The sequence below is a fragment of the Patella vulgata genome, chromosome 3 (assembly GCF_932274485.2).
Source record: "Patella vulgata chromosome 3, xgPatVulg1.2, whole genome shotgun sequence".
NCBI lineage: Eukaryota > Metazoa > Mollusca > Gastropoda > Patellidae > Patella > Patella vulgata.
In genome coordinates, this window is record NC_065881.2 from 83,551,286 (window position 1) to 83,577,165 (window position 25,880).

At 36.9% G+C, this 25,880-nt stretch overlaps 2 protein-coding genes across 5 annotated transcripts; both read right to left on the minus strand.

The window, feature by feature from the left end:
- Nucleotides 1-627: 627 nt before the first annotated feature.
- On the minus strand, nt 628-11,216 carry LOC130010390 (acyl-coenzyme A thioesterase 8-like). Of its 4 annotated transcripts, none has more exons than XM_050543084.2 (6): nt 11,080-11,216; nt 7,956-8,095; nt 5,427-5,652; nt 4,523-4,686; nt 2,499-2,696; nt 628-1,872 (listed from the first exon to the last, which is right to left on the minus strand). In XM_050543084.2, exons 1-6 carry the CDS (start codon nt 11,151-11,153, stop codon nt 1,766-1,768), a joined length of 909 nt encoding a protein of 302 aa, XP_050399041.2. In that variant the 5' UTR covers nt 11,154-11,216; the 3' UTR covers nt 628-1,765. The 4 variants fall into 4 exon arrangements, with proteins under 4 accessions (XP_050399041.2, XP_055955705.1, XP_055955707.1 ...); XM_056099730.1 differs by lacking the exon at nt 11,080-11,216 and adding an exon at nt 9,490-9,616; XM_056099732.1 differs by lacking the exon at nt 7,956-8,095.
- A 5,666-nt stretch (nt 11,217-16,882) lies between these two features.
- Nucleotides 16,883-24,755, minus strand: LOC130010388 (acyl-coenzyme A thioesterase 8-like). The gene is made up of 6 exons (XM_050543080.2): nt 23,514-24,755; nt 22,497-22,636; nt 21,656-21,881; nt 19,551-19,714; nt 18,998-19,195; nt 16,883-17,559 (listed from the first exon to the last, which is right to left on the minus strand). Exons 1-6 carry the CDS (start codon nt 23,618-23,620, stop codon nt 17,453-17,455), a joined length of 942 nt encoding a protein of 313 aa, XP_050399037.1. The 5' UTR covers nt 23,621-24,755; the 3' UTR covers nt 16,883-17,452.
- Nucleotides 24,756-25,880: the final 1,125 nt, after the last annotated feature.

Consider the following 25,880-nt stretch of genomic DNA (forward strand, 5'->3'; position numbering starts at 1 on the left):
ATCTCGATTTTGTCAATTGTTATGTACATTTGTTAAAAGTTGTTGCAGTAAATAAACTTTGAATTTGGCTTTGCGTTTTAAATGGCTTTGAGTGTATTACACTGTACGTCCATAAATAATCACCCCAGATGTTAATATCTTATAACTGTAATGCAACTTTTGCTTAAATTCTAAACATTGTATGCATACAGTGTGTTATAAGGAAAATTTTGTCTGGACAACAGCTGGACAGCCTACTCTTGTATCGAATTCCAACCGCCAAGGGTTCTTTTATGTGCAAGCCAATGTGTAAATGGGACCTTGTTTTTTTGTCCCATCTGAATGACTAGAATAAAATCTTATCTTATAAAAAAACTACATAACCAATTTAAAAAAACAAACAAGAATTTCATTCTACAAATTAAATACAGATACATGTACATAACCAATTTTTAAAAAAATTATACAAAATAGATACATAACCAATTTAAAAAACATACACACAAGAATTTCATTTTACAAATTTAATACAGATACATAAACATGACTAGAATAAAATCTTATCTTATAAAAAACTACATAACCATTTTAAAAAAAACATACAGATACATACATGTACATGACAAAAAATTATACAAAATAGATACATAAGAAATTTAAAAAACATACACACAAGAATTTCATTCTACAAATTAAATACATGAAATTTTACAAATTCAATATTAATTATACAAAATAAATTCAAAAAACAAACAAAACAAGAATTTCATTCCACAGATTAAATATATATACATAACAAATTTTATGTAAATAATCATTTTACAAATTAAATATTAATTATACAAAATAAATACAGTAAACTTCACATCAGTCGGATCTAAGTGGACTGACCAATTTTATCCGAGTTAAGCGAGAGAGAGAGAGAGAAATGGGGTTTAACGTCCACTCGAAACAAACTAGGTCATTTCGGGACTAACATATGGTTTAATTTTATTTCAATAATTCGCTTGCGCATGGGGGTCTTTAGCAGTGGGAGGAAACCGGAGGACCCGGAGAAAACCCACGAGGTTGGACAGGCGACCCTACTCCTTGTCACGTACAACCGGGGATTTGAAACCACGCCAGTCGACTCAATGACAGACTTTATGATACAGCGCGTTCAAGCTAACCATTCAGCCCCCCGAGTTAGCCGAAGACCGAAATTAAATCTTAGCTCGATTAGAAATAAACCGCAAGAGTCGGATAATAATTGATTCAAAGGCACATTTCAAGCTTTTGTTCGTATGTATGAGTGGATAACTTCCGTTTTGGTGCAAGTCGATAACTTCCATTTTGTCGCATCTTTGAAAAATGTCCTAAATTTTCTTGGAAAGTGTCGCGTACAGCAGACAGACAGTATTTTGGGGCTCTGTGCATGTAATACCTTACTGCGTTTTAGACCATCAGGACGAAACTGATTTAGTCAAATTCTGAACATACTGCCGATTCGACTTAGACGAAGGAAAAAAGCCGGGATTAGATCAAATGGACTGAACATTTTGATTCGAGTTGTGCAAAGATCCGACTTAGTAAATCTGACTTACATGCATAAATTTAATAAAGAAAAACGCGCAGGATCAATGGGTACAATTTTACCCGAGTTGAGAGAAGATCCGACTAATACGAAGTTTGCTGTACGTAACAAATTTAAAAAACAAAACCAATCATTTTACTAAATATCAACATCTTTTAAATGATATATTTAGTCTAGTTTTACTTCAATTTGTTTTTTGATAAAAATAATTTATCATAATTTGGCTTTTGCTGTTCGTATCACTGTTTCCTGGGCTACAGACATAACCAATTTACCATCGGGAGACCAGATTCTACCCACAATAAATCCACGACCATTAGCTGAAAGTAAACAATTGTTACATATACAAGTGGTTGCCATGGAAGATACACCCACATTTTGCAAGAGATGGACGGAGAACAGGGGAAATCAATAGGGCTCATCCTCCCATTGTCGTGATTTTTCGTACAATTAGGGGTCATATCCAGGAAGTTACAATTCAATATCGAAAGGAACCAATATCTTTGTAATATAAACATATATTTTAAACTTCATCAAAATCAGATAAAAATTGTGACCTGTGGAGTGTCCACAAACAAAATTTGAACATAATATGTCCACATGGAAATGTGGGCGTATAAAAGTTAACAGGAAAATATTGCAGCTGGTCATAAACAAAAAAAGCAATGGGGTCACTTTCTTTTCCACCAAATAAATAAATTTCTACATTTTTTTTTAACATTGGAAGTTTAGAGACTTGGGGGGAAAACCCACAAGATTTGAAAACTGTGAGAAAAACTGTGAGTTTCAAAAATGGTGAAATTTGAGAACCATGACAAAAACCAAGAGAAGATCCAGAAAACTAATGAACCAAGCAACGAATCTTTGATAATGTCTTGAACGAATCTTTGATAATGTCTTGAACCAACATTTACGAGACAGTAATCAAGAAAATTAACATTCATACCCGTACAAGGACATTCCAATTCATATAGCAACCAATCATCAGGTCTGCAGGGTTGATGGAACCACACAGAGTGATCTAGAGATATCACAAAGAATGCATGAATACCAGGAATATATGGTTTGGGGTATCTGGCTATATCTGCCATGAACAAATCCGAGTAATATGTGGCCACAGATTTGTGTATATGAAGGTCGTGACCTGGAAACAAAACACAAAGATAGATTTATTTACAAGCCTATACAATGAAAAGAGTTTTAACGTCCTACATTGCTGTACTAACTGGAGAAATGGGATTTAACGTCCACTCGACACAAACTAGGTCATTTTGGGACTAAAATATGGTTCAATTTTTATTTAATAATTCGCTTGTGCGGTGGGAGGAAACCAGAGGACCCGGAGAAAACCCACAAGGTTGGACAGGTGACCCTACAATCGAAACCACAGAACTATGATTTCATGTGCATGTGTTAAACTACTACACTCCCCCCACTAGACTGGGGTAATGAAGACAGGCATACATAGACAATATACTGTTTATTCAGTTGTAACAAATAGAAACATTAAGTTTATAAATTAAAGTTACAATTTCATATCTTTAAGTTATGTTTTTAAAATGTATTAAAATAAAGCCCTAATATAGATGGTATGTATAAACAGTCCTACCTTGTTAAAGAATAATCCTATTAATCCTATAATTCACTATTGCCAGTTGAGAAATTGGCAAAAATATAATTTTCAACTTCAAATTCAAACGTTTGAAGATAGCTATTCCATGGTGGGGAAATAGGAAAACAAGGGAGGTAATTGGGAGGTAATTGTGTTATTATTTCCGGTGTGAAGATTTTTAAGTGTGAGAAAGATAACCTATGATCGTATAATAGTGAGTTGACAACCTATTGAGCAAAATACATAGAAATAATTATGTTTTGACTTTCTTAGAAAATATGAAATTGTAACTTTAAGTTGACATGATGTGTACCTGTTGTTATTTTTGTGGTTATAACATACACTAAAATACTGCATTCTCCATAACAAATTACCAAGAATTATTTTTGTTGATGTCTAGTTATATTAAAGGGAATGGAAGCTTGTAATTAACCCATTTCCTACGGGACCTCATTTGACACAATTATGGCAGGTTCCTTTCAAAATGGATTAAGAACCCTGGGTTTAACGCACTACTGGGCGATTGAAGACAGGTATACATCTATGATAGAAATTCTACTGAGGCAGTGCCATTTTCTTCCTACTTATCTCTCAACTCCCATTGTCAAGGGTTCTATATACAGTATAAATTTTAAATTTTAGATTTTTGGGAGGCGAGTTGTAATGCATTGGCCTTCAAACAAGAATTTCCCAGGTACAGATCTAGGCGTTGGCAGAGAGGAACCTGCAGTATTTTTCAATCTTGGTACTCGTTTCACAGGCGATAAAAGGCAGTCTGATGCAAATGTAATGGAAACATTTCCATGTAACCAACGGAAACGCATACTTGGAAAACAGGCCTATCGTTTGATATAACAATGGAAAACAGGCCTATTGTTGATATAACAATGGAAAACAGGCCTATCGTTGATATAACAATGGAAAATGATCTCCATCAGAACACCAAAAATGAAAACTGACGGATCATGTTTGTTTATGGATCATGAGTTTACCCATGTTCCTGAAGCAATGATCGCGAGTTTTACAACATCTAACCGTTGCTTCAGTACTGGGCAATTCCTGAAATTTTGCGCTCGTTGTGTTTACACGTGATCAATTAGCATTATCCAATCAGGGGTCGTCGCACATAACACACTGTAAACAAATATGGCGGCCTCCATAGAAACTCTTTGTTGATCAGGTATGATTTCCAGCAACCTTGACATTGATCGAACCTTGAACTTTGCAACTCGATTGTCACATGTAGACATTTTAGCTATAAGCGCGAGACTTGATAATCGTAACGATATTTTTAACGAAGAAATCTGATAGGATCACAAGCTGGGCTTATACCCTATCAAAAAAAAGATGGAGTTTACCTAAAGGTTGTTTTGCACGAATCCACAGGCATTCCCGTGGTTTATCACCATTCTCGCGTCGGAATCTCCATGGATAAACAGGCCTTACTTCACACGTATCTGTTTCTGCTTCCCTTAAATCACTTGTTAATATACTACGTAAACTTTCATCAGACGGATCTGTTCTTTAAAATATAAAACAAAATATAATAATAGTGTATTTATGAATGAAATGAAAAGGAGAGAGAGAGAGAGAGAGAGAGAGAGAGAGGGTTTAACTTCCACTCGACACAAACTAGGTCATTTCGGGACTAACATGGTTTAATTTTATTTCAATAATTCGCTTGCGCGTAGGGGTATTTAGCAACGGGAGGAAACCATGTTAGTCCCGAAATGACCTAGTCTGTGTCGAGTGGAAGTTAAATCTCTCTCTCTCTATATAAATATATATATATAGCTCCTGTATTAAATGTTATACTCATTCTTACAACATCTATGTTAAATGTTATAATCATTCTTAGACCGGTGTGTTAAATGTTATAATCATTCTTAGAACGGTGTGTTAAATGTTATAATCATTCTTAGACAGGTGTGTTAAATGTTATAATCATTCTTAGACAGCTACTGTTAAATGTTGTATCATTCCTAGACAGCTACTGTTCTATCTATGTTATTTATTGGCTATAGGCCTACCATCATTGCCGCATGAAAAGATATAAATGGGGATTAAGTGCCAGTCAAAGATTTCTTGTTCATTGATTGAGAGGTGTGTGTGTGTGGGGGGGGGCAATAGAGAGATATTCAGGAAATATTTTCATTATTTTTTTTTTTTACATAGATATTTCATTTTTAACACAATAAGTAATGAGTGTGTGTGTGTGGGGGGGGGGCATATATCCTAGAATGTCTGAATAATCGTCCTTACTCATCAATCCAATCTTTGTACAACTGAGATCTGTCTTTTAATTCGTCTGGTTTTGGTACATCTGGCATTTTAAACTGATGTTCAAATGAATCAGATTCTTGTTTTTTAAATGAGCACTGCATGGTGAATAAAGTGAGACCATTTTGAATAGCTTTTACACTCCGACTACAATATGTTGAACCTTCTCGAGTTGCTTCAACTTGATATAATATCGGCTGATCTAATCCTGAAAATATACAAAAGTATATTACTCACGAATTTTAAGAAATAAGAAAAAGAGAGAGAAATGAAATGAAATGAAATGGAGTTTAACGTCCTACTGTTCTGCTCCTAACCTGGGCTAATGAAGACGGGCATACGCCATACAGTGTGCTATGAGGGAAATTTTGCCCGGACAGCGGCACTACGGCCTACTCTTATATCGAATTCCAACTGCCAAGGGATCTTTTACGTGCACGCCAATGTGTACACGGGACCTCGGTTTTTCGTCCCATCCGAACGACTAGACAGCTTTCCTTGTCAGTCCCTCCGTCCTGCATCACTGACAAGGGAGAACCACGATGGAAAATCTGGATGAACTTTCTCGGCCAATGCAGGGATCGAACAACCGACCTCCAGGCTAGCGAGCCAGCGCCCTACCCACTTAGCCAGTGGTCCCCGAATAAGAGAGAGAGAGAGAGAGAGAGAGAAAGAGAGAGATTCCAATAATTTGCTTGCCATTGGGGTCCCGAGAAAACCCACAAGCTTAGACAGTAAACCCCTCTCCTTGTCATGTTCAATCTGGGTACTGAAACCATGCAATTTGACTCAATGACAGAGAGAGAAAGAGAGAAATGTGGTTTAACATCCACTCGATACAAACCAGGTCATTTCGGGACTAACATATGGTTTAATTTCATTTCAATAATTCACTTGCACATAGGGGTCTTTAGCAGTGGGAGGAAAATCGGAGGACCCGGAGAAAACCCACGAGGTTGGACAGGCAAACATACTCCTTGTCACGTACAACCGGGGATTCCAAAGCACGGCAGTTGACTCATTGACAGGCCTTATGATACAGCGCGCACGCGCTAACCATTCGGCCATCCAACCCTCCCCCGACTCGATGACAGATCTTATGATCTAAAGTACACACCTTAGAGCATTCAGCCATCCATCCCCCTGGATATGATAACCTCACCATCACATCCAACACCCCCCCCCCCCCCCCCCCCCCCCCCCCCCCCCCCCCCGTGTCTTGAGCCAAAGTAATCTGATTAAAACACACGTCTTATTTCATTTCGTTTTTTCATACTTCAAAATTTTGTTTTTACCGGTACTTGTCTTTACTACACTGAGGAAGGTTGGATGGCCGAATGATTAGCACGTGAGCGATGTATCATAAGACCTGTCATTGAGTCAACTGGCGTGGTTTCAAATCCCCGGTTGTACGTGACAAGGAATAGGGGCGCCTGTCAAACCATGTGGGTTTTCTCTAGGTCCTCCCACTGCTAAAGACACCTACGTGCAAGCGAATTATTGAAATAAAATTAAACCATGTTAGTCCCGAAATGACCTAGTTTGTGTTGAGTGGACTTAAACCCCATTTCTCTCTCTCTTTACTACACTAGCATCTGGAAGAGTTGTTATCATTGAGTGTTCTGGATGATGTTTCATTTTTTTATAGTTCAAACTTTCGTTTTACTTGTCTTTACTACACTAGCATCTAGAAGAGTTGTTATCATTGACGTGTTCTGGATGATGTGAGGGATTAGCCAATGAAACGGTCTGTTACGGCGAGTTTTTGGCGTGAGGTGCGTGTGGGTAACTCACTAGAAACATCAAGGCTCTTATTACCTCTGATGCGACCTTTCACTATAACTGGTCAGCCCTTCATGGCGTGTAGTATAAACGAAAAAAAAATATAGATCTGTATTGAATTTTATTTAAAGGGACAATAACACTCTTGCTGGCTTGAAAGCTCCAGAAAATAAATAATATCTCTATCTAAGTACTAGATGTTTAAGTGTCCTATAATAGTTGTATAAATTATCCATTACATCCTATTTTACTTGTCCAGAGGGTTCGAAAATATTTTTAAATTAAAGTTTCATTTGAAAAGGTTTACGTTAGACGTTTCAAACCATTATGTTGGATTTTTCAAAAATTTTAAATAAGGTGTGTTAAGATGAAATTTGTATCATCAATTAATTGAAATATTCTAAAATAGTACAATTTGTTGACCAGAATTAAGATTGGGACATATTATTCAGTTACAACAAGAGTTGTATTGAGCCTTTAAATAATTTGTCCCTGCCTATAAGGGGTCTGTAACAGTGGAAGAAAACTAGAGAACATGGCGACCGTTATCCTCATCACATACAAGCTTGGGATTGAAACTCAATGACAGGCCTTATGACCTAAAGCGTACTACTAATGATTAAAGGGATTTGATCTTGATCCCCTAAATAATTTACCTCCTTTAAGGGTGGGGGTGACTGAGGGGGTCATGATTCATGGGCATTGATCCCTTAAATATTGTAGGCCTACCTCCTTTAAGAAAGTAACAATGTAAACTATGAAGATTATATCCAGGTTCAACCGTATCACCGGCAGCCATTAAACCCAGTCCAATCAACTGACCCCCAAAGATATACGTTTCACTTAGGTTAACTTGCTGATATGTACTTCTGAAAAATCAAATCGTGTGTTATGTTTCTTGAGGATAGCATGTATGGTACACACGTGGAACCTCGGTTTTTAGTTCCATCCGATCGACTATACACAGTCCCTTGCCAGGCCCTCGGTGCTGACCCAGTGAGAAGGGGTCCAGCACTCTGGTAGGATAATGTGTATGGTACAGGTATCAGTTTTACAAACACAGTATCATGTACATGAGAGAGAGAGAGAGAGAGAGAGAGAGAGAGAGAGAGAAATGCAGAATATTGCAGAAAAACTAATTTAGATGACAAACAAGGCTATTGACATTGATACAATGTAAACAATACTTTTTGGAGACGAATAACAGTCACCGTTTTTAATACCTTAAATCACTGTTCAAAGTTTTAGGGAATACCCAGATTAAATGAAGGGTTGTCATGTTGCTGTACTTGGGATAGATTTGATTGAACGGGAAGAATAGACACACTCAGGAAGAGAGGGATTTCTCGGGCCTTTGCTTCAGGAATATGAATGCCTAATTATTAAATCAAGACGCCTGTTTATCAGTTAACATTAATCACATACATGTAGGCACCTAATTCAAAAAGACTGATGGACAGTTAAGAATATTGACTGAAATTTATCAATATTGAATTCTAATTTGAGTTTTTTAATTTTGAATAGTTGAAGACCGAATATATGCCCTCTTCAGATTATGGGATGAGATGGGTATTTAAAATGCGAGATAATGATATAGATGTGATATCACAGTTAATGCTTTGCATCAATGAAATTGAATCACAATATGTCACTGTATTAATTCTTAAGAAAAATTGATGTAAAACAGGGTGTTGGATTTCTCTCTTTAAAAAGCTCAGTGTGTATGTACATACGCCAAGATGATGATCGAGACCATGTATTTCTCAAAAGGACAGTGTCTCAGGTACCAGGTAAACCCCCTAGGCTCCTGCAAAAATTCCTGGATCCGCCCCTATAATTGTGGACCTATCATCTTTGACATTGTGTAATTAAATGCTGCAGTAGAACTATCAATACTATCATATTTTGTTCATTCTGTCATAATGGATCTACTGAGCCCTTAATTTATGAACATAGACCCATGGCTATGCTGTTTAAATGATGAAATGGGGTTTAACATCTGAACTGGGCTTATGAAACAGCAGCACTGCGGCCTATTATTATATCGAATTCCAACTGTCAAGGGATCTTTTACGTGCACGCCAATATGTACACGGGACTGCGTTTTTTTGTCTCATACGAACGACCAGACATCACGTCCTTGTCAGGCACTCCGTCTTGCATCACTGACAAGGGTGAATCACGCCGGAAAATCTGGGTGAAATTTCTCCGCCAATGCAGGGATCGAACACCCGACCTCCAGGCTAGCGAGCCAGCGTCTTACCCTCTCAGCCACCGTGACACCGAACACAAATTGGCGACCTATTCGGCTAGCGATCTATTCGAAGGACCGATCCAGCTGGCAACCTGTTCGTTGGCAACCTATTCAGAATTATGCCAACAGACGCACAAACTCATCTATTTTAATCAACCAATAAAACCGAACGTTACGTCTATCAAATGAAAGTAGAATATATTATTTTTATCCATTCCTTTAGCTCAGAAAATAGAGGTGTAATTTTACATTATCTTACAAATCAAAATTCTGGACATCCAACTAAATATATTCCGAAAGGTAATTAAAAAGGCTTTCCAAATATTATTAGTAAAAGTTGGCACAGTCATATTAAAGGGATGCACTCTCATCCTAAACATGGCCAATTTTTTAAAAATTCTAAAGGGAAATACCGTTAATATCCCGTGTCAAAATTCGGACCATCGTACAAAATTCTGATGATCCAACTAAATATATTCTAAAAGGTAATGGAATAAGCTTTTTAAATATTATTAGTAAAAGTTGGCACAATCATATTAAAGGGGTGCGCTCTCAACCTGAACTAGCCAATTTTTCAATATTCTAAATGTAAAGATAGACCGGTATTTTTTTCGAAGTCCAAATTCGGATCATCATACAAAATTCTGAGCATCCAGTTATACATGTATATATTCTGAAAGATAATTGATTAAGCTTTCCAAATATTATTAGTAAAGGTTGGCACAATTATATTAAAGGGGTGCGCTCTCATCCTAAACGTGGCAAATTTTTTATACAAAAAAAGGAAAAGACCGTTAATATCCCGAGTCAAAATTCGGACCATCGTACAAAATTCCTAGCATCCAGCTATATATATTCGAAAAGGTGATGAAATAAGCTTTCCAATATACTTAGTAAAAGTTGGCACAATCATATTAAAGGGGTGCACTCTCATCCTAAACGTCGCCAATTTTTCAATATTTTAAAGTGAAAGAACGGTAATATTCCAAGTCAAAATTCGTACCATCGTACAAAATTCTGAGCATCCAGAAGAGACCCATCACAAGTTTCACCTATGTGCCATAAGATAGGAAAGCCCAAGAAAACGTTTACCAGAAATATTTCACGAATTAGACATTACATTTTTAATGGCTTTGAGTGTATAACAAGATGGTTGCCATTCTTAGTGTACCGGGGTTGAGATGGGATGTGTGTTTTGTCTGTATATGCCAGATATACCCCACGCAAGTTGATAAAAATAGATGAGTTTGGGCGACTGTTGGCATAATTCTGAATAGGTTGCCAGCTGGATCGGTCGAATAGGTGGCTAGCCGAATAGGTCGTCAATTTGTGTTCGGTCACCGTGAACCCTGTTAAAATTAGACTTTGGACTCATTCTAGGCTACACAAATGACTAGCAAAATGCAGTGTGCTGCACGTCAGCCACATGTATGATGTAAATTTTGCCATGCCAGCTGCATTGCAACTTATCTGATGAGATCAATTAAAGGTTCTTCTTAAGTTACACTATTCTTAGTAACAGTTACATGTGCACTGGACATTGGTTTTCGTCACATCCCAACAACTGGTCATAAATGCATGACAGGCAGGAATATTTACCTATAAAGATTGTTTTCAACTTTTTCTAAATTTAAATATTTGTTCAGTAACACATTATCACCTTCTTGATCCATTAGAAATGAGTCGATATTCACCGGATTAATCGTACTATTACTAACTCTTTCATCGCACCCTAATGTTTTTTATAGAAAGGGAGATAACTCTTATTAACGTCAATTGGATACAGACCCCCATTAATTTTTTATTGTCGTTAATGTAAATGCTGATCTCTTTGCCTGGCTCCAATTTGTTCCCAAATTTTTCATACAGACAGGGCAGAAAAAGCCATTTATTTACTTAAAGACCGCATAAGATTGACATTTTTTTTTTTTCGCTACGTGTAGCCAATAGTTACTATATCCACTTTACGGCAAGCTCACGCCAATCTGATTAAAATTAATTCGGCTATTAACGTTTGAGTATCCGACACGCAAAAACGCTTTTCAATTTTTCAATTACGATCTTAATCCGGTTGAGTGGCTGGTGACTAACTATTACAATACTACGGCCGTGGTAACTGACGTTAAATTTTGGAGCGACAATTGCATGGGATTCATGGACATGAATATAAAATACACGTGATCATCGTGACTGAAGTTCCTGATGCCGTTTGGTGAGCTATTAAAGTGTTGAGAACGTGCCCTTATTCTGTCTTGGGCGATGTGACGCAACCCTTGGGTTATTTGTCACTAGTTCTCACAATGTTACCTAATAATAAGAAGAGATTGTTAACACATAATGTCTTTAATGTCTTCAAGAGATAATAATGGAGTTTCTGGGTTTATATCCTAATTTCGGTTACCATAGATTTGATTAGCGTGCATTCTAAAGTATTTAATCCGTTTCTAATGGAGAGGATTATAACCCAGACCAAGACATGTTAACAATCTAAGTTTAACTGGACAAGAGGGATTATCGAGTTAATGGCTTAATCTTTAATTTAATTAATTGTTAGTGTACAACAAATATGTTTGTTGCACACTATGACAGTGTGAATGTAATTGTTAAATACTTTTTTTTATAAAGAAGTTAAACGATGTTAGACAATAACCTAATCTTATCACAAACGTTTATCTATGGAATAATTTATATTCAGATTTCGTATCAAGTCCATTAAATATTGTCTAAACGCCAATCAACAAATAATACGAGGCTACTTTATTACAAAAACATCGGTGAACAAATCTAATTGATTATTGGGTAAAAAATCATTATAAACAACTGATGAGTAATGTACGATTCAACGATTGCAGCAAAGTTCCCCCGTAACTTGTGTCGTTCGTTCGTGGAGTTTTAACACGTTCTACCTAGAGTGGTGTCTTTGATCTGGCGGGCTAATAATAACTTAATCAGCATTCTTAATCCAACATCTTTACTTGTAAATTAATTTATAACCCCATGTGTGTGCAACGCTAATCATTATCTACATCGATATGTAAATTAATTTATGGCCCCATGTCTGCAACTTTAGTCGGATTGATTAAGTAATAGTTATATACCTTGTTTTCAAGGTGTATGGGTTGATACACCGTCTCTTTTTTGAGTGGGGCTCCAAGGCGAAGCCGAGGAGATCTGCACTCAAAAAAGAGACGGTGTATCAACCCATACACTGAGAAAACAAGGTATATAACTGACTTATACTAAATACTTTTTCGAGAAATAGAGATTTTTTCTATTTTTCCCAATTTCAAAAGCATTTTTCATTTCACAAATTTATCAAAGTTTCCCATTTAGAGCCCCCCAAATATCTCATCGCAAACGCTTATTTCTACTCAGGTAAATGATGTCAGTACACCACACGTGCATTTCACGGTTTAAATCAGGTCAGGGAAAATGTTCATAACAGGGATATTAATTGGTTGAGAAAAGCAAACGTCATCCAATCATTTTGTACAATAGCCATTTCTTGTTGTTTTGCCAACATCCTGGCTGCGTCGATTGTAGTGGATGGCAGAAATGAATGCGGGAATTCGTCGAAGAATCCTACTTTATAATGTCACAAACATATATTTCTAAGACCGAGAATATCAGTTCTGCAAGAGATTTCAATGATCGCGAAGATTTAGAAGCCCGATCCTTCACAGAACAAGAAATTAAAGCCATGCAGACGAGTCGAATTGCATAGGAATATGGTGACACTTCGAGATCAGTACAAAAGATTGGATTTTAACTTTTTTGATAAGCAAGGTACATTTGCTAATTTCCGCACAGATCAATTCATTAACTTCGCGAGATATTGACATCCACTGACAGACAAAAACAAGAACAGCCATTAAATGAAGACGAGTTGGAATTGTAGAGTTCTCAAGTTTGTAGTGTAGAAAATGCCAAGCCCAATGGATTAATTTATACTAGTAACATATTTGGATTACGTGCTGCGGATGAGCATAAACCGCGACAAAATGTGAAAGTTTTTAGTGTTGAAAATGCCAAGACATTAATTTATAATAGTAAAATATTTGGATTATGTGCTGCGGATGAGCATAAGCCGCGACAAAATGTGAAAGTGCGACTAGATATCAAAATGTAAAGAAATGCGTGATACAAAATGTAAGAATACGACTGAGAGTGACGCACATTCGAAAAGTGCCGAGACAGTTTAAAATGATGACTCTTTTACCATAACATGTTCAAAACGGGTTGTAGATGTTCAAATAAATATGTAAATCATGATTTTCTTATTTTTGTCACTTTTCAACTGATACACGGCCACTTTTCAACTGATACACGGCCACTTTTTAAAAGTAGCCGTGAAAAGTGGCCGTGTATCGGTGTATACCCTCCCATTTTCATCAGAGTCGAGAAAAAGTATGGGTATAATGATAGATATTAACGACAGTACACTTTATCAATACACAAAGATAGTTAGATGACCGTTCTCAATCTCTTAATTCTAACGTATAATATTGAGATATTTTTTCGTATTTCATTTTTACGGTCGATTTCAGAGTAATGAAGTCAAATCCACATGCAGAAAGAAAGACGCCGTACGATGTCTACAGGAAATCGAGTTACGGATCGTCATTAAAAAATCACGTTTCAGTCATGTTTGACTTTAATGATTCATTTTGCATGACCACATCTTTTACTTCTGTACTCTTTTACTCGGGGAAATTAGACGGAAATATATTTCGAATCGTTTGGACTGCACACGATGGTAGAGTCGCTCTTATCAAAAAGTCACTTTAAAACACAGTTTTAAAATCGCTGTCGTGAGAAGAGAGGGCGGGACATTATAAAACAAATTCTAAATAGGATCTTAATTAAAATAAATTACAAAACAAATTATTCCGCAGTCAATTGTTTTATTTAATTAGGGGATTAAGGAGTCAGTCAAGCGTTAATGAATACACACGCCAGCTGTATATAGGTAATTAAGGAATAAACATGTGCTTCCTAAAACTCTTGTAAGTCAGCTACAAAAAATCCAGAATAAAGCAGCTCGAATTGTATCTCTCACCAAACCATCTGATCATATTACACCTGTTCTAAAACAGTTACATTGGCTACCGGTTATCAACGCATCATTTTCAAAATTAACACAATCACTTTCAACTATCCTTTGGCACCATCCTATTTATCCGATTTGATTAAACAATATGTACCTTCTCGTTCCTTACGTTCATCTCATAAAAACCAACTTGTATGCCCAGTACAGAAGTCAAAATTTGGTGAGAGAGCTTTTGCGTACGCAGCACCAAAAGAGTGGAACAAATTGCCTCTGGAAGTCCAAAATAGTCCAAACTTAGCTATATTTAAACGACGTTTAAAAACCCTGTTTTTTACCCAAACTTTTAAACAATAATTTAAATGCTTCACTTTCCATTTGTATATTGTAACTATTCCTTTGTATTCTTTTGTTTATTTGTATATACATGTATGCTTGTTTTTGTTTTTTTTTATATCATATCTACATTGTAAAGCGCCACAGAGCAGTCAGACTGACTGAATGTTCAGCGCTATAGAAAACGATTATTCTTATTATTATTATTATGTGTTGTGTTACGGGATCGTCAGTTATTAAATTGTGATCTTGCCTTTGACTTCTAACATGCTTTTCCTCGGTAACCAAATAAACTATGTGTATTCAATCTGATTAAAACAAATCCCCGGTTGTACGTGACAAGGAGTTGGGTCGCCTGTCCAATCTCGTGGGTTTTCTCCGGGTCCTCCGGTTTCCTCCCACTGCTAAAGACCCCTACGCGCAAGAGAATTGTTGAAATAAAATTAAAACCATGTTAGTCCCGAAATGACCTAGTTTGTGTCGAGTGGACGTTTAACCCCATTTCTCTCTCTCTCTCTGATTAAAACACAGATCCTATTTCGTTTCGTTTTTATAGTTGAACATTTTGTTTTACTTGTCTTTACTACACTAGGATCTGGAAGAGTTGTTATCATTGACATGTTCTGAATGATGTGAGGAATTAGCCAATGAAACGGTCTGTTACGGCAACTTCTTGGCCTTTTAATGCACAGAACTGTGGGTTAACCACTAGAAACGCCAACGCTGATTGATTAATCAATGTCTTACGTTTGACCCCTGACGTGAACTCCCACTATAACTTGTCAGATCTTCATGTAGTGTCGGCCGTCAAATGTATAAAAAAATAAACGAAATATAGATTTGTATTTGAATCAGATTGATGTGTATTATATTTCATGTTCAATTATGTAACTTTTATTCTTCAGACCAAGGCCACTTGTTAGTCACAAAAAGTTGCTCTCGGACTTTAATCTGGCTGGAATGACAGTCCAAATGAGCTTAATAAATCAAAGTCCCACTCCCTCTTTTAAAGAGACGAACGCACCTTATTTCCTTAACATCAGATTATGGCCAAATTTAGATAATACATTGCCAGCCACATCTGGTCATGGCAAATCAAGGATGACATCAAAACATGTTAAGCCGTACATATCATCTTAACCAAACCTTTTAACTCTGTTTAGAATATGGAGAATCACAGTGGCTAAGTGGGTAAGAAGCTGGCTCGCTAGCCTGGAGGTTGGGTGTTTGATCCCTGCATTGGCCGAGAAAGTTCATCCAGATTTTCCGGTGTGGTTCCCCCTTGTCTGTGATACAGGACAGAGGTCCCATGTACACATTGGCGTGCACGTAAAAGATCCCTTGACAGTTGGAATTCGATATAAGAGTAGGGCGTAGTGCCGCCGTCCGGGCAAAATTTCCCTCATTGCACACTGTATGGCGTATGCCCGTCTTCATTAGCCCAGCCGGAGCAGAACAGTAGGACGTTAAACCCCATTTCATTTCATTTCTGTTTAGAATACTGAGGAGTGGGGAGCCAAGGTGGTTCAATGGTGCAGGACGACCTAGCCAGGAATGGTATAAGGTTGTTCATATATTCCAATAAACTGAGGTCTTGTATATACATGTTGCTGTGCACGTAAAAGAGTCCTTGACAGTTGGAACTTGATGGAGAATAGGAAAAAATGTTTATTTACCATGCACTGTTTCCAGGTTTACTATCTAAAAAACAACTTTCAGATCTTATTTTTAAAAACATGATAATATATAAATATTTTAAATAGACTAATATCTACTTTGATGTCTTTATATATAGTAATAGTACTGTAAGGTTATATATAAATATTTTAAATAGACTAATATATATTTTGATGTCTTTATATATAGTAACAGCGTAAGGTTATAAAAACACAATAAACTATAACACATACTTATGGAAAAACAGCTACTTATTTATTTGGGCGACATTTCGAAGAGTAACATAAAAACATGTTAATATATAAATAATTATAGAACATTCTTTTTTTCCTTAATACTAATAGACACTCAAACATTAATATAAAAACATGTTAATATATAAATATCAAAATGACTATCTTCTTTGATGTCTTTATATATAGTAACAGTACTGTAAGGTTAATATATAAATATCAAAAAGACTTCGAGTCTTGATGCCTTGGGAGGTTTTAACAATATGAAAATATAAAACTTGTTCATCCATTTTAATATACCGGTAATAATGACTATACAAATATATTTACATCAAAAAGACTACTAGCCTTGATGCCATGTGAAGTTTTAACAACATGATATAAATTTATTTATCAATTTTAATGTAATCAAACTTGATGAAATATAAATATTACATCTTGGTTAACAAAACAAAACCACATTTATATCATCAATTAAATAATTATTGATTTCTTAAAGTCTCTGTGCATCATTGAGAAAGGATAAAAATTTCCACAACCAAATCCATATAAATTAAAAATTAAAACGTGTATATCTCGGCAGTTAATTGTCTAAATAGTCTCATCCCTTAAAAATTTAAAGCATCCATTTAGAAATTGATATATCACAAGATTTCCTAGAAAAATTAAAATAATTTGATCATAATTTGGCTTTAAGTGTTCGTAACACTGATTCCTGAGCCACTGACATAACTAATTTACCATCAGGAGACCAGAATCTCCCCACACCAAATCCACGACCATTAGCTGAAAGTAATCAAATATGATGAAACATGGTTTAACTTTCTGCCCCGGCCTAATGAACAAGGTGATACCCAGGCAGAGAGAGAGAGAAATGGGGTTTAACGTCCACTCAAAACCAACTAGGTCATTTCGGGACTAACATATGGTTCAATTTTATTTCAATAATTCGCTTGCGCATAGGGGTCTTTAGCAGTGGCAGGAAACCGGAGGACCCAGAGAAAACCTACGAGGTTGGACAGGCGACCCTACTCTTTGTAATGTATAACTGGGGAATCGAAACCATGCCAGTTGACTCAATGACAGACCTTACGATACACAGCGCATGCGCTAACCATTCGGCTATTTAAACACCGCCCCCCCCCCCCATAGCCAGGCAGTGAGCATTAAGGAATCTTTGGCCTGAACAACAGAGCTTCTGCCTACTTGCATGCCAATGATGACACTGGTGGACTTCGTTTTTCGTACCATCTGAACAACTAGACTGTGTTACTTGTCCTGCACAATACAAATTTTCTCCTTTACCTTTGATTCTCTATTTTTTACCCTAAATCTCATTTTAATCCTGATACCCCTTCATGCTAGTGATGCTTATATGTATATCAATTAGTCATACTACAGTAAACTTCACATCAGTCGGATCTAAGTCGACTGACTAATTTTATCCGAGTTAAGCGAAGATCCAAGTTAGCCGAAGAGCGAAATTAAATCTTAGCTCGATTAGAAATAAACTGCAAGAGTCGGATAATAACTGATTCAAAGGCACATTTCAAGCTTTTGTTCGTATGTGCGAGTAGAAAACTTCCGTTTTGGTGCGAGTAGATAACTTCCGTTTTGTTGCGAGTAGATAACTCTGGTTTGTCACCATCTTTTAAAAATGTCCTAAATTTTCCCGGAAAGTGTCTTGTACAGCAGACAGTGAGTTTCGAATTTTCCGTGAAAATTCTATTATTGCGTCGCGTCAAATAGGTTGATTTGAGTCCAAATGATAGGGGAAAGTATTTTGGAGCTCTGTGCATGGAACTGCTAAACGTGTTTTAGACCATCGAGGTGAAACTGACGTAGTCAAATTCTGAACATACTGCTGATCCAACTTAGGTGAAGGAAAAGAGCCGAAATTAGATCAAATGGACCAAACATTTTGATCCGAGTTGGGCAAAGATCCGACTTACGCACAGAAAAACGTGCAAGATCAAAGGGTCCATCTTATGCGACATTTACTGTATCACCCAAAACCTGTGGGGGTTAACCTACGCTTCTAAACCTAAAACATATCTGAATCACGAAAATATTTAAATCTGTCCATTCGGGAGCCCTTCAACTTGTCACAATCCCTTAATAATTCTTGATAAATTTAGAAATGTGTAATTTATTCTGTGGGGTGGGGAAAAAGCTGAAAATACTATGGTATTAATGATGTTTTATAGAAATTCAATATTCGCACCTGCATGTGGGCTTTCCATTTCATATAACACCCAATCGTCTATTCTGAAGGGATGATGGAACCACACTGAGTGATCTAATGATGTCACAAAGAACTGAAAAGTCCCAGGAATACGTGCTTTGGGATACGAAGAAATGCCTGCTAAATGCATGTCTGAGTAATATGCAGCTACACATTTATTTAAATGGGCGTCGTCACCTAAAATAAAGCACATTCAGATAAATTTATATACTTCCAAAAAAGACAAATTTATGTGAACTAAAGTACGTCAACATCAATGCCAAGTCCAATAAAATTGGCTTTATGACTTTTTAAACTTGAAACAAGATCCAAAGCATTACTCATCTTGTTATTCTTCTTGTTCTTGTTCTAGGTGCAAAGCTCTCCGAAAAAGCCTAAGGCCCCACCAATTTAAGTGCGATCGACATTTAACTTAGCATGCATCAATTAACGAACTCAGTATCAATTTTTGATATCATATCACAATTCCAAAATGGTAATACTCGTTATTTCTATGGTTATGTAAAAAGGAGAGACTTTGATTTACCCGTACCTAAAGGTAGTTTTGCACGAATCCACAGGCATTCTCGTGGTTCTCCACCTTTATCACGTCGGAATCTCTGTGGATCTACAGGTCTTACTTCATACGTATCTGTTTCTGCTCTCATCTTGTATCTTCTTAATAATCCATGTAAATTTTCATCAGATGGATCTGTTCTGTAAAAATACAAAACAAATGAAATGAAATAGGGTTTAACGCCCTACTGTTCTGCGGCTGCTCTGAACTGGGCTAATGAAGACGGGCATACGCCATACAGTGTGCTATGAGGGTAATTTTGCCCGGACAGCGGCACTACGGCCTACTCTTATATCGCATTCCAACTGTCAAGGGATCTTTTACGTGCACACCAATATGTACACAGGTCCTCGGTTTTTCATCCCATCAGTACGACTAGACAGCTGTTCTTGTCAAGCCCTCCATCCAGCATCACTGACAAGGGAGAACCACACCGGAAAATCTGGATGAACTTTCTTGGCCAAAGCAGGGATCGAACACCCGACCTCCTGGCTAGCAAGCCAGCGTCTTACCTACTTAGCCACCGTGATCCCTAAATACAGAACAAGTATAATAACAGTTTACAGTTATATCATTCTTACAACAGCTATGTTATATCATGAATGCTGGAGTCAGCCAATATAGCATGTGTGATACTACTGGTTAAACACATTCCAAATCAAATCTAACACAGAGATATTTGCTACAGTTGATCCGTAAAAAAGAATTGAAGAATCAGAAAGTGACGCAATAAAAGTAAAATACGAGTCATCCTTATTATAGATTGCGATATCATCCAGTTTTGTGTATTAAGACAATTCATTAGTGTTCATAACAAAACACAACACAAGGTATATATGGATATAACTACTTCTCTATTATTTAATAATGACGTTTCGTAACACATACAGGTCACGTTTTCATGTTATGATAAATATCCATCTAGGCAGCTTACTAAGTTTAGATTGGGCTGACTTGATTTCATTAATCAATAGTAGTGTTACATCTCCATAGTGATGACGTATCAATTCTGTTTATTAATCAATTTGGTGTAAGCTAAAATATTTATAAATAGGCTGCCTAGATGGGTATTTATCATAACATGAAAACATGACCTGTATGTGTTACGAAATGCCGTTATTAAATATAGAGAAGTAGTTATATCCATATATACCTTGTGTTGTGTTTTGTTATGAATAGTTAACCGTCCTTCTAGATGTCATTAAAAGAATTTAAAGAATTCATTAGTGGTCTGATTGTGTCAGGACATGTCAAGAGTTATCATATATACTAGGAGTCATTTCCTGTGGAACAGATCTGACTGCAGCTTGACTTTGTTTTTTGTAATGGAACGTTATTTCATTAAAATGTGTTAAGACAGTCTTAATTACTGAGTTATTAGTAGAGAGTGATAACATATACACATTCGATTTACAGCTCACTAATAATTCCATGTATGTTGAAAAGTTGTTATATGAGACCGTGAGAGGATATCTGTTCAAAGCTGTTCCTAAATTGACTGTCATGAAATAAAAGAATGCGAGAAATATAAAAATGCCTGTGCATTCCCTTGTTTTTATTAATTCTCTCTACGAACACATTTTAATGGATAATCTGTCGTTTGTTTAGGGGGGTTTGGATGGCTGAATGGTTAGCATGTGTGTGTTGTATAATAAGATCTGTCATTGAGTCAACTGGTGTGGTTTCAATTCCTCGGTTGTACGTGACAATAAGGAGGGTCGCCTGTCCGGGTCCTCTGGTTTCCTCCCACTGATAAAGAAACTCTACGTGCAAGCGAATTAATGAAATTAAAATAGAACCATGTTAGTCCTGAAATGACCGAGTGGATGTTTCTCTCTCTGTTTGTTTGTCTGTTCAGGGTTGGCAGCTACACTAGGCCTGTCCCGAGACTGAAATTAGGTGTACAGTGGTACCCTGGACTAGGGAACACCATAGGTTAGGTGGCGTTGGCCTACTCTTTCTGGTTTCGGAATTATACTACTTTTAACCTGTTATAGTATATTCCAGTAGCCCTATAATTAAAGGGGTGGGGGGATTGGGTTGTGACATATATCCTAGGATACTTTGATAATTCTCCTTACTCATCAATCCAATCTTTGTATAACTGAGATCTGTCTTTTAATTCGTCTGGTTTTGGTACATCTGGCATTTTAAACTGATGTTCAAATGAATCAGATTCTTGTTTTTTAAATGAGCATTGCATGGTGAATAAAGTGAGACCATTTTGAATAGCTTTTACACTCCGACTACAATATGTTGAACCTTCTCGAGTTGCTTCAACTTGATATAATATCGGCTGATCTAATCCTGAAAATATACAAACAACACAAAGTTTTATTACCGAAGAATTTAAGTGGCTCAGCAAGATGTCTCGCCAACTTGAAGATCCAGTGTGGTTCCCCTTTGTCATTGATGCAGGACTGAGGTCCTAGCAAGGGACAACATATAGTTGTTTGGATGGGACAAAAAATGGAGGTCCTGTGTACACATGAACCTGCAAGAAAAGAACCCCTGGCTGTTGGAATTCGATATAAGAGTAGGCCGTAGCACTGCTGTCCAGGCAAAGTTTCCCTCATAGCATACTGTATGGCCTATTCCTGTCTTCACTAGCCCAGTCGGAGCAGAACAATAGGACGTTTCAATCCATTTACACATTTCAGATGGGCAAGTCTTGCATTTTAGCCTTCTATTTCTGGTTGAACTATAGGATGTAGTATATAAAATCTGATTTTAATGAAGAATTTGGGTTTTTTTTTCCTGAAATCAAAGGATAGGCTATATATATATAAATGGGGATTAACATACATTCAACAAAAATTCAATGGCAGACCTTGTGATCGCCCCCCCCCCCCCTCCTCCTCTCCACCAATGAATCCCATGATTAAAGGGGTTTAATTGATTCTCTAAATATTGTAGGCCTACCTCCTCTAAGAAAGTAACAATGTAAACTATGTAGATGATATCCAGGTTCAACCGTATCACCGGCAGCTATTAACCCCAGTCCGATCACCTGACCCCCAAAGACATTTCTCCCTCCTACGTTCATTTGCTGATATGTACTTCTGAAAAATCAAATCATATGACAACTTTTACTTAAGCAAGCAATGTCTGTGGAATTTCCGTGAAAGGTTGTCAAAATAGTTGGAGAGAGATAGGGTTTAACATCCACTTGACAAAAACTAGGTCATTTTGGGACTAGCGTGGTTCAATTTTATTTCAATAATTCGCTTGCGCAAGGGAGATCCTTGGAGAAAACTCATGAGGTTGGATAGGCGACCCTTTGTCAAGTACAACTGGGGAATTGAAACCAGGTCAGTTGACTCGCTGACAGACCTTATCCAACACGCACGCGCTAACCATTCGGCCATCCAACCCCCCCCCCTACCCGCCCCCCCGTAAATGTTAACTGGAATATGCTATATATAGCTAACATGTATTAATACCATCCTATGTTGATCAAGTCTATTAACAACAAAGCAGGAGTGGAATATGAGAAGGCGCCTGCGAGTATTTTAGGTTTGAGACCTTAGTTAGTGAAGGTAATGTTCTCACACAGTTTGTCTTGATAAATTGGGATGGGGACTCCTCACATGTGTGGGGTGGGATTTTACAGTAGGCCTACTATTATATGATAATCATCATTCTAGAGTCTATATATATATTATAGGTCTAGTCTGTTGACTGGGATTGCTATATTGAGCTCTAACACCAGTCTAATCTGTTGTGAATTCTGTCATCTAAGGTCAGAATAAATCTACAGAGCTCTTAAAAATTTCTTTGTTTACAATTTATGTGCTGTTTAAATGATGAAATTAGACTTTGGACTCTTAAAAATCGCATGTCATTGTCATATTCGCATATCATATTTATGACTACCGGTATGCCAAATTATTACATAAATATTGAATTTCATAACTGACAGCTAGTCGGAATATTTACCTGTAAAGATTCTTCTCAACTTTTTCTAAATTTAAATGTTTGTTCAGCAACACATTATCACTTTCTGGGTCCATTAGAAATGATCCGATGTTCACACGGTTTGACATTCCCACTCTTTCGTCTGCTGTGCCACAAATGTAATTTACAAGCTTTTTTTTGGAAATGGGGGGTAACTCTTGTTACATTTATTGGATGCAGACCACCAATGTTTTTCCATTATTGACTACAAGATATTATATGCACAGTTAAATCAGGTATTTTCCACTAGCCGTATCCCATCCCCTCATACAACATAGCCAGTATGTTATCAGGTCATCATCAGAATACTAATCGTGTATGAGATAAAACACCAAAATGTAAATTCAATTCACTGAAATTATTAGGAGCCTGCCAGAATATCATTTCTGGGATAGTGCTGAAACAAAACAAAGCATTTTATTCTTCCACATTAAAAATGTCAATCAGACAGAACATATAAATTCAATGCCTACACTACACCAATCATTCACCAAAAGTCAATACAGATAAGAATGCAATCCAATATGGGAGGAAAGAAAGAAAAATATATCTAATTATGTCTTGGGCTATACATTCCTGGTGTAAAAAGAAAACTGGTGGTCTCGCTCCAATGCAAGAGAATTGGACAGTGTCACTGATGTGAAATCTGAATGTTGGCACAGAACAAAGGTTGACCCACGGGACACACCTGACTTGACTACCTAGGTAAGAATTTCTAATCTCACTGGAGAGAGGAATTTTTCCAGGGAAGAAATTCCAAAGGCTGGTTGGAGCAGAAAAGTAGAACAATAAACCTTATTTCATTCATTCATTCATTCATTCATTCATTCAAATCTCCAACTTAAAAGAATATCAAATGAAATACGAATCTGATTACAATACAGATCTATATTTCTTTTTTTTTATTCTTTCGATGGCCTCTATCTACTACTTGAAGATCTGACCAGTTGTAGTGGGAGGTTGTGTCAGGGGTCATACGAGCGACTTTTGACCCTAAGATGTCAGGACTTCCGTTTTCTGTTCCATCCAAACAACTAGTCACTGTTCTCAACCAACAGAAGGATCAAACCCAAGACCTCCTGATTCGTGAGCCAGCATCTTACTCACTGAGCCACCTCGGCTCCCCTTTAGTTTTCGGTTGTACGAGGCAAGGAGTAGGGTCGCCTGTCCAACCTCATGGGTTTTCTCCGGGTCCTCCGGTTTCCTCCCACTGCTAAAGACCCCTACGCGCAAGCGAATTCTTGAAATAAAATTAAACCATATGTTAGTCCCGAAATGACCTAGTTTGTGTCGAGTGGACGTTAAACCCCATTTCTCTCTCTCCCCTTTAGTTTAATAATGTTATTTGTGTATTAGTAGTCATTATATGTATCAATATTATTTGTATAGAGGTGAAATGAACATGATAATACAACTTATAAATTTAATAATTTATTTTATTTTTATTCATCCATATTAATTATGTAATAATGACTGTACAAAGAATATATATAAATATCAAAGTTACATCTTGGTTAACAGTACAATACCCGTATTTCTATTAAAATAAAACAACCACAAATTTATCTTAATTTCATAATAATTATTTCTTTAAATTTTATCATTATTTTTGTCTTTTTTCATTTTTAATTTAAAAAAAAAAGAATCTACTGTGATTTTAAAAAGATTTATGTTATCTCTCTAAATTTAATCGGGATGGGGGGGGGGGCGTCGTCTTATGTGTGCGCTTTAGATCATAAGGTCTGTCACTGAGACATTTGGTATCGTTTCGAGTGGGGTCGTCTGTCCAACCCCTTTGGGTTTTCTCTGGGGACTCTGCTTTCCTTCCACTGCTAAAGATCAATATAAACACGAGCTAATTACTGAAAATAAAATTGAACCATGAAATCATCCCAGAAATGACCAACTTCGTGGGTTTTCTCCGGGTCCTCCGGTTTCCTCCCACAGCTAAAGACCCCTACGCGCGAGCGAATTATTGAAATAAAATTAAACCATATGTTAGTCCCGAAATGACCTAGTTTGTGTCGAGTGGATGTTAATCCCCATTTGATTTCATGAATGAATCATCACTATGGTAACATCGGTAGATTAAACAAGGTTCACATGTTTGCCTTTTACTGGGACTGAGATTTAGGCTGGGTAGCTTGGATTGCCATAACCAGGGTTTCGCCAGAGTGTCTGGTGGTAATACTGATTACAAATGAACAGCAGTAAATTTAATGAAATGAAATGGGATTTAACGTCCTACTGTTCTGCTCCGACTGGGCTAATGAAGACGGACATACACCAAACAGTGTGCTATGAGTGAAATTTTGCTCAGGCAGTGGCACTATGGCCTACTCTTATATC

Coding starts and splice junctions, on each gene's coding strand:
- LOC130010388 (XM_050543080.2), bottom strand. CDS start 23,620: ATGTCAAACCGTGTGAACATCGGATCATTTCTAATGGACCCAGAAAGT. Junction 21,882..22,496: donor TTGTTACTTTCTTAGAGGAG/GTAGGCCTACAA, acceptor GTATATTTTCAG/GATTAGATCAGCCGATATTA. Junction 17,560..18,997: donor AATGGAAAGCCCACATGCAG/GTGCGAATATTG, acceptor GATTACTTTCAG/CTAATGGTCGTGGATTTGGT.
- LOC130010390 (XM_050543084.2), bottom strand. CDS start 11,153: ATGGATCAAGAAGGTGATAATGTGTTACTGAACAAATATTTAAATTTA. Junction 8,096..11,079: donor GTTGAAAACAATCTTTATAG/GTAAATATTCCT, acceptor TTGATTTTTCAG/AAGTACATATCAGCAAGTTA. Junction 2,697..4,522: donor TCGTGCAAAACAACCTTTAG/GTAAACTCCATC, acceptor TTTTGTTTCCAG/GTCACGACCTTCATATACAC.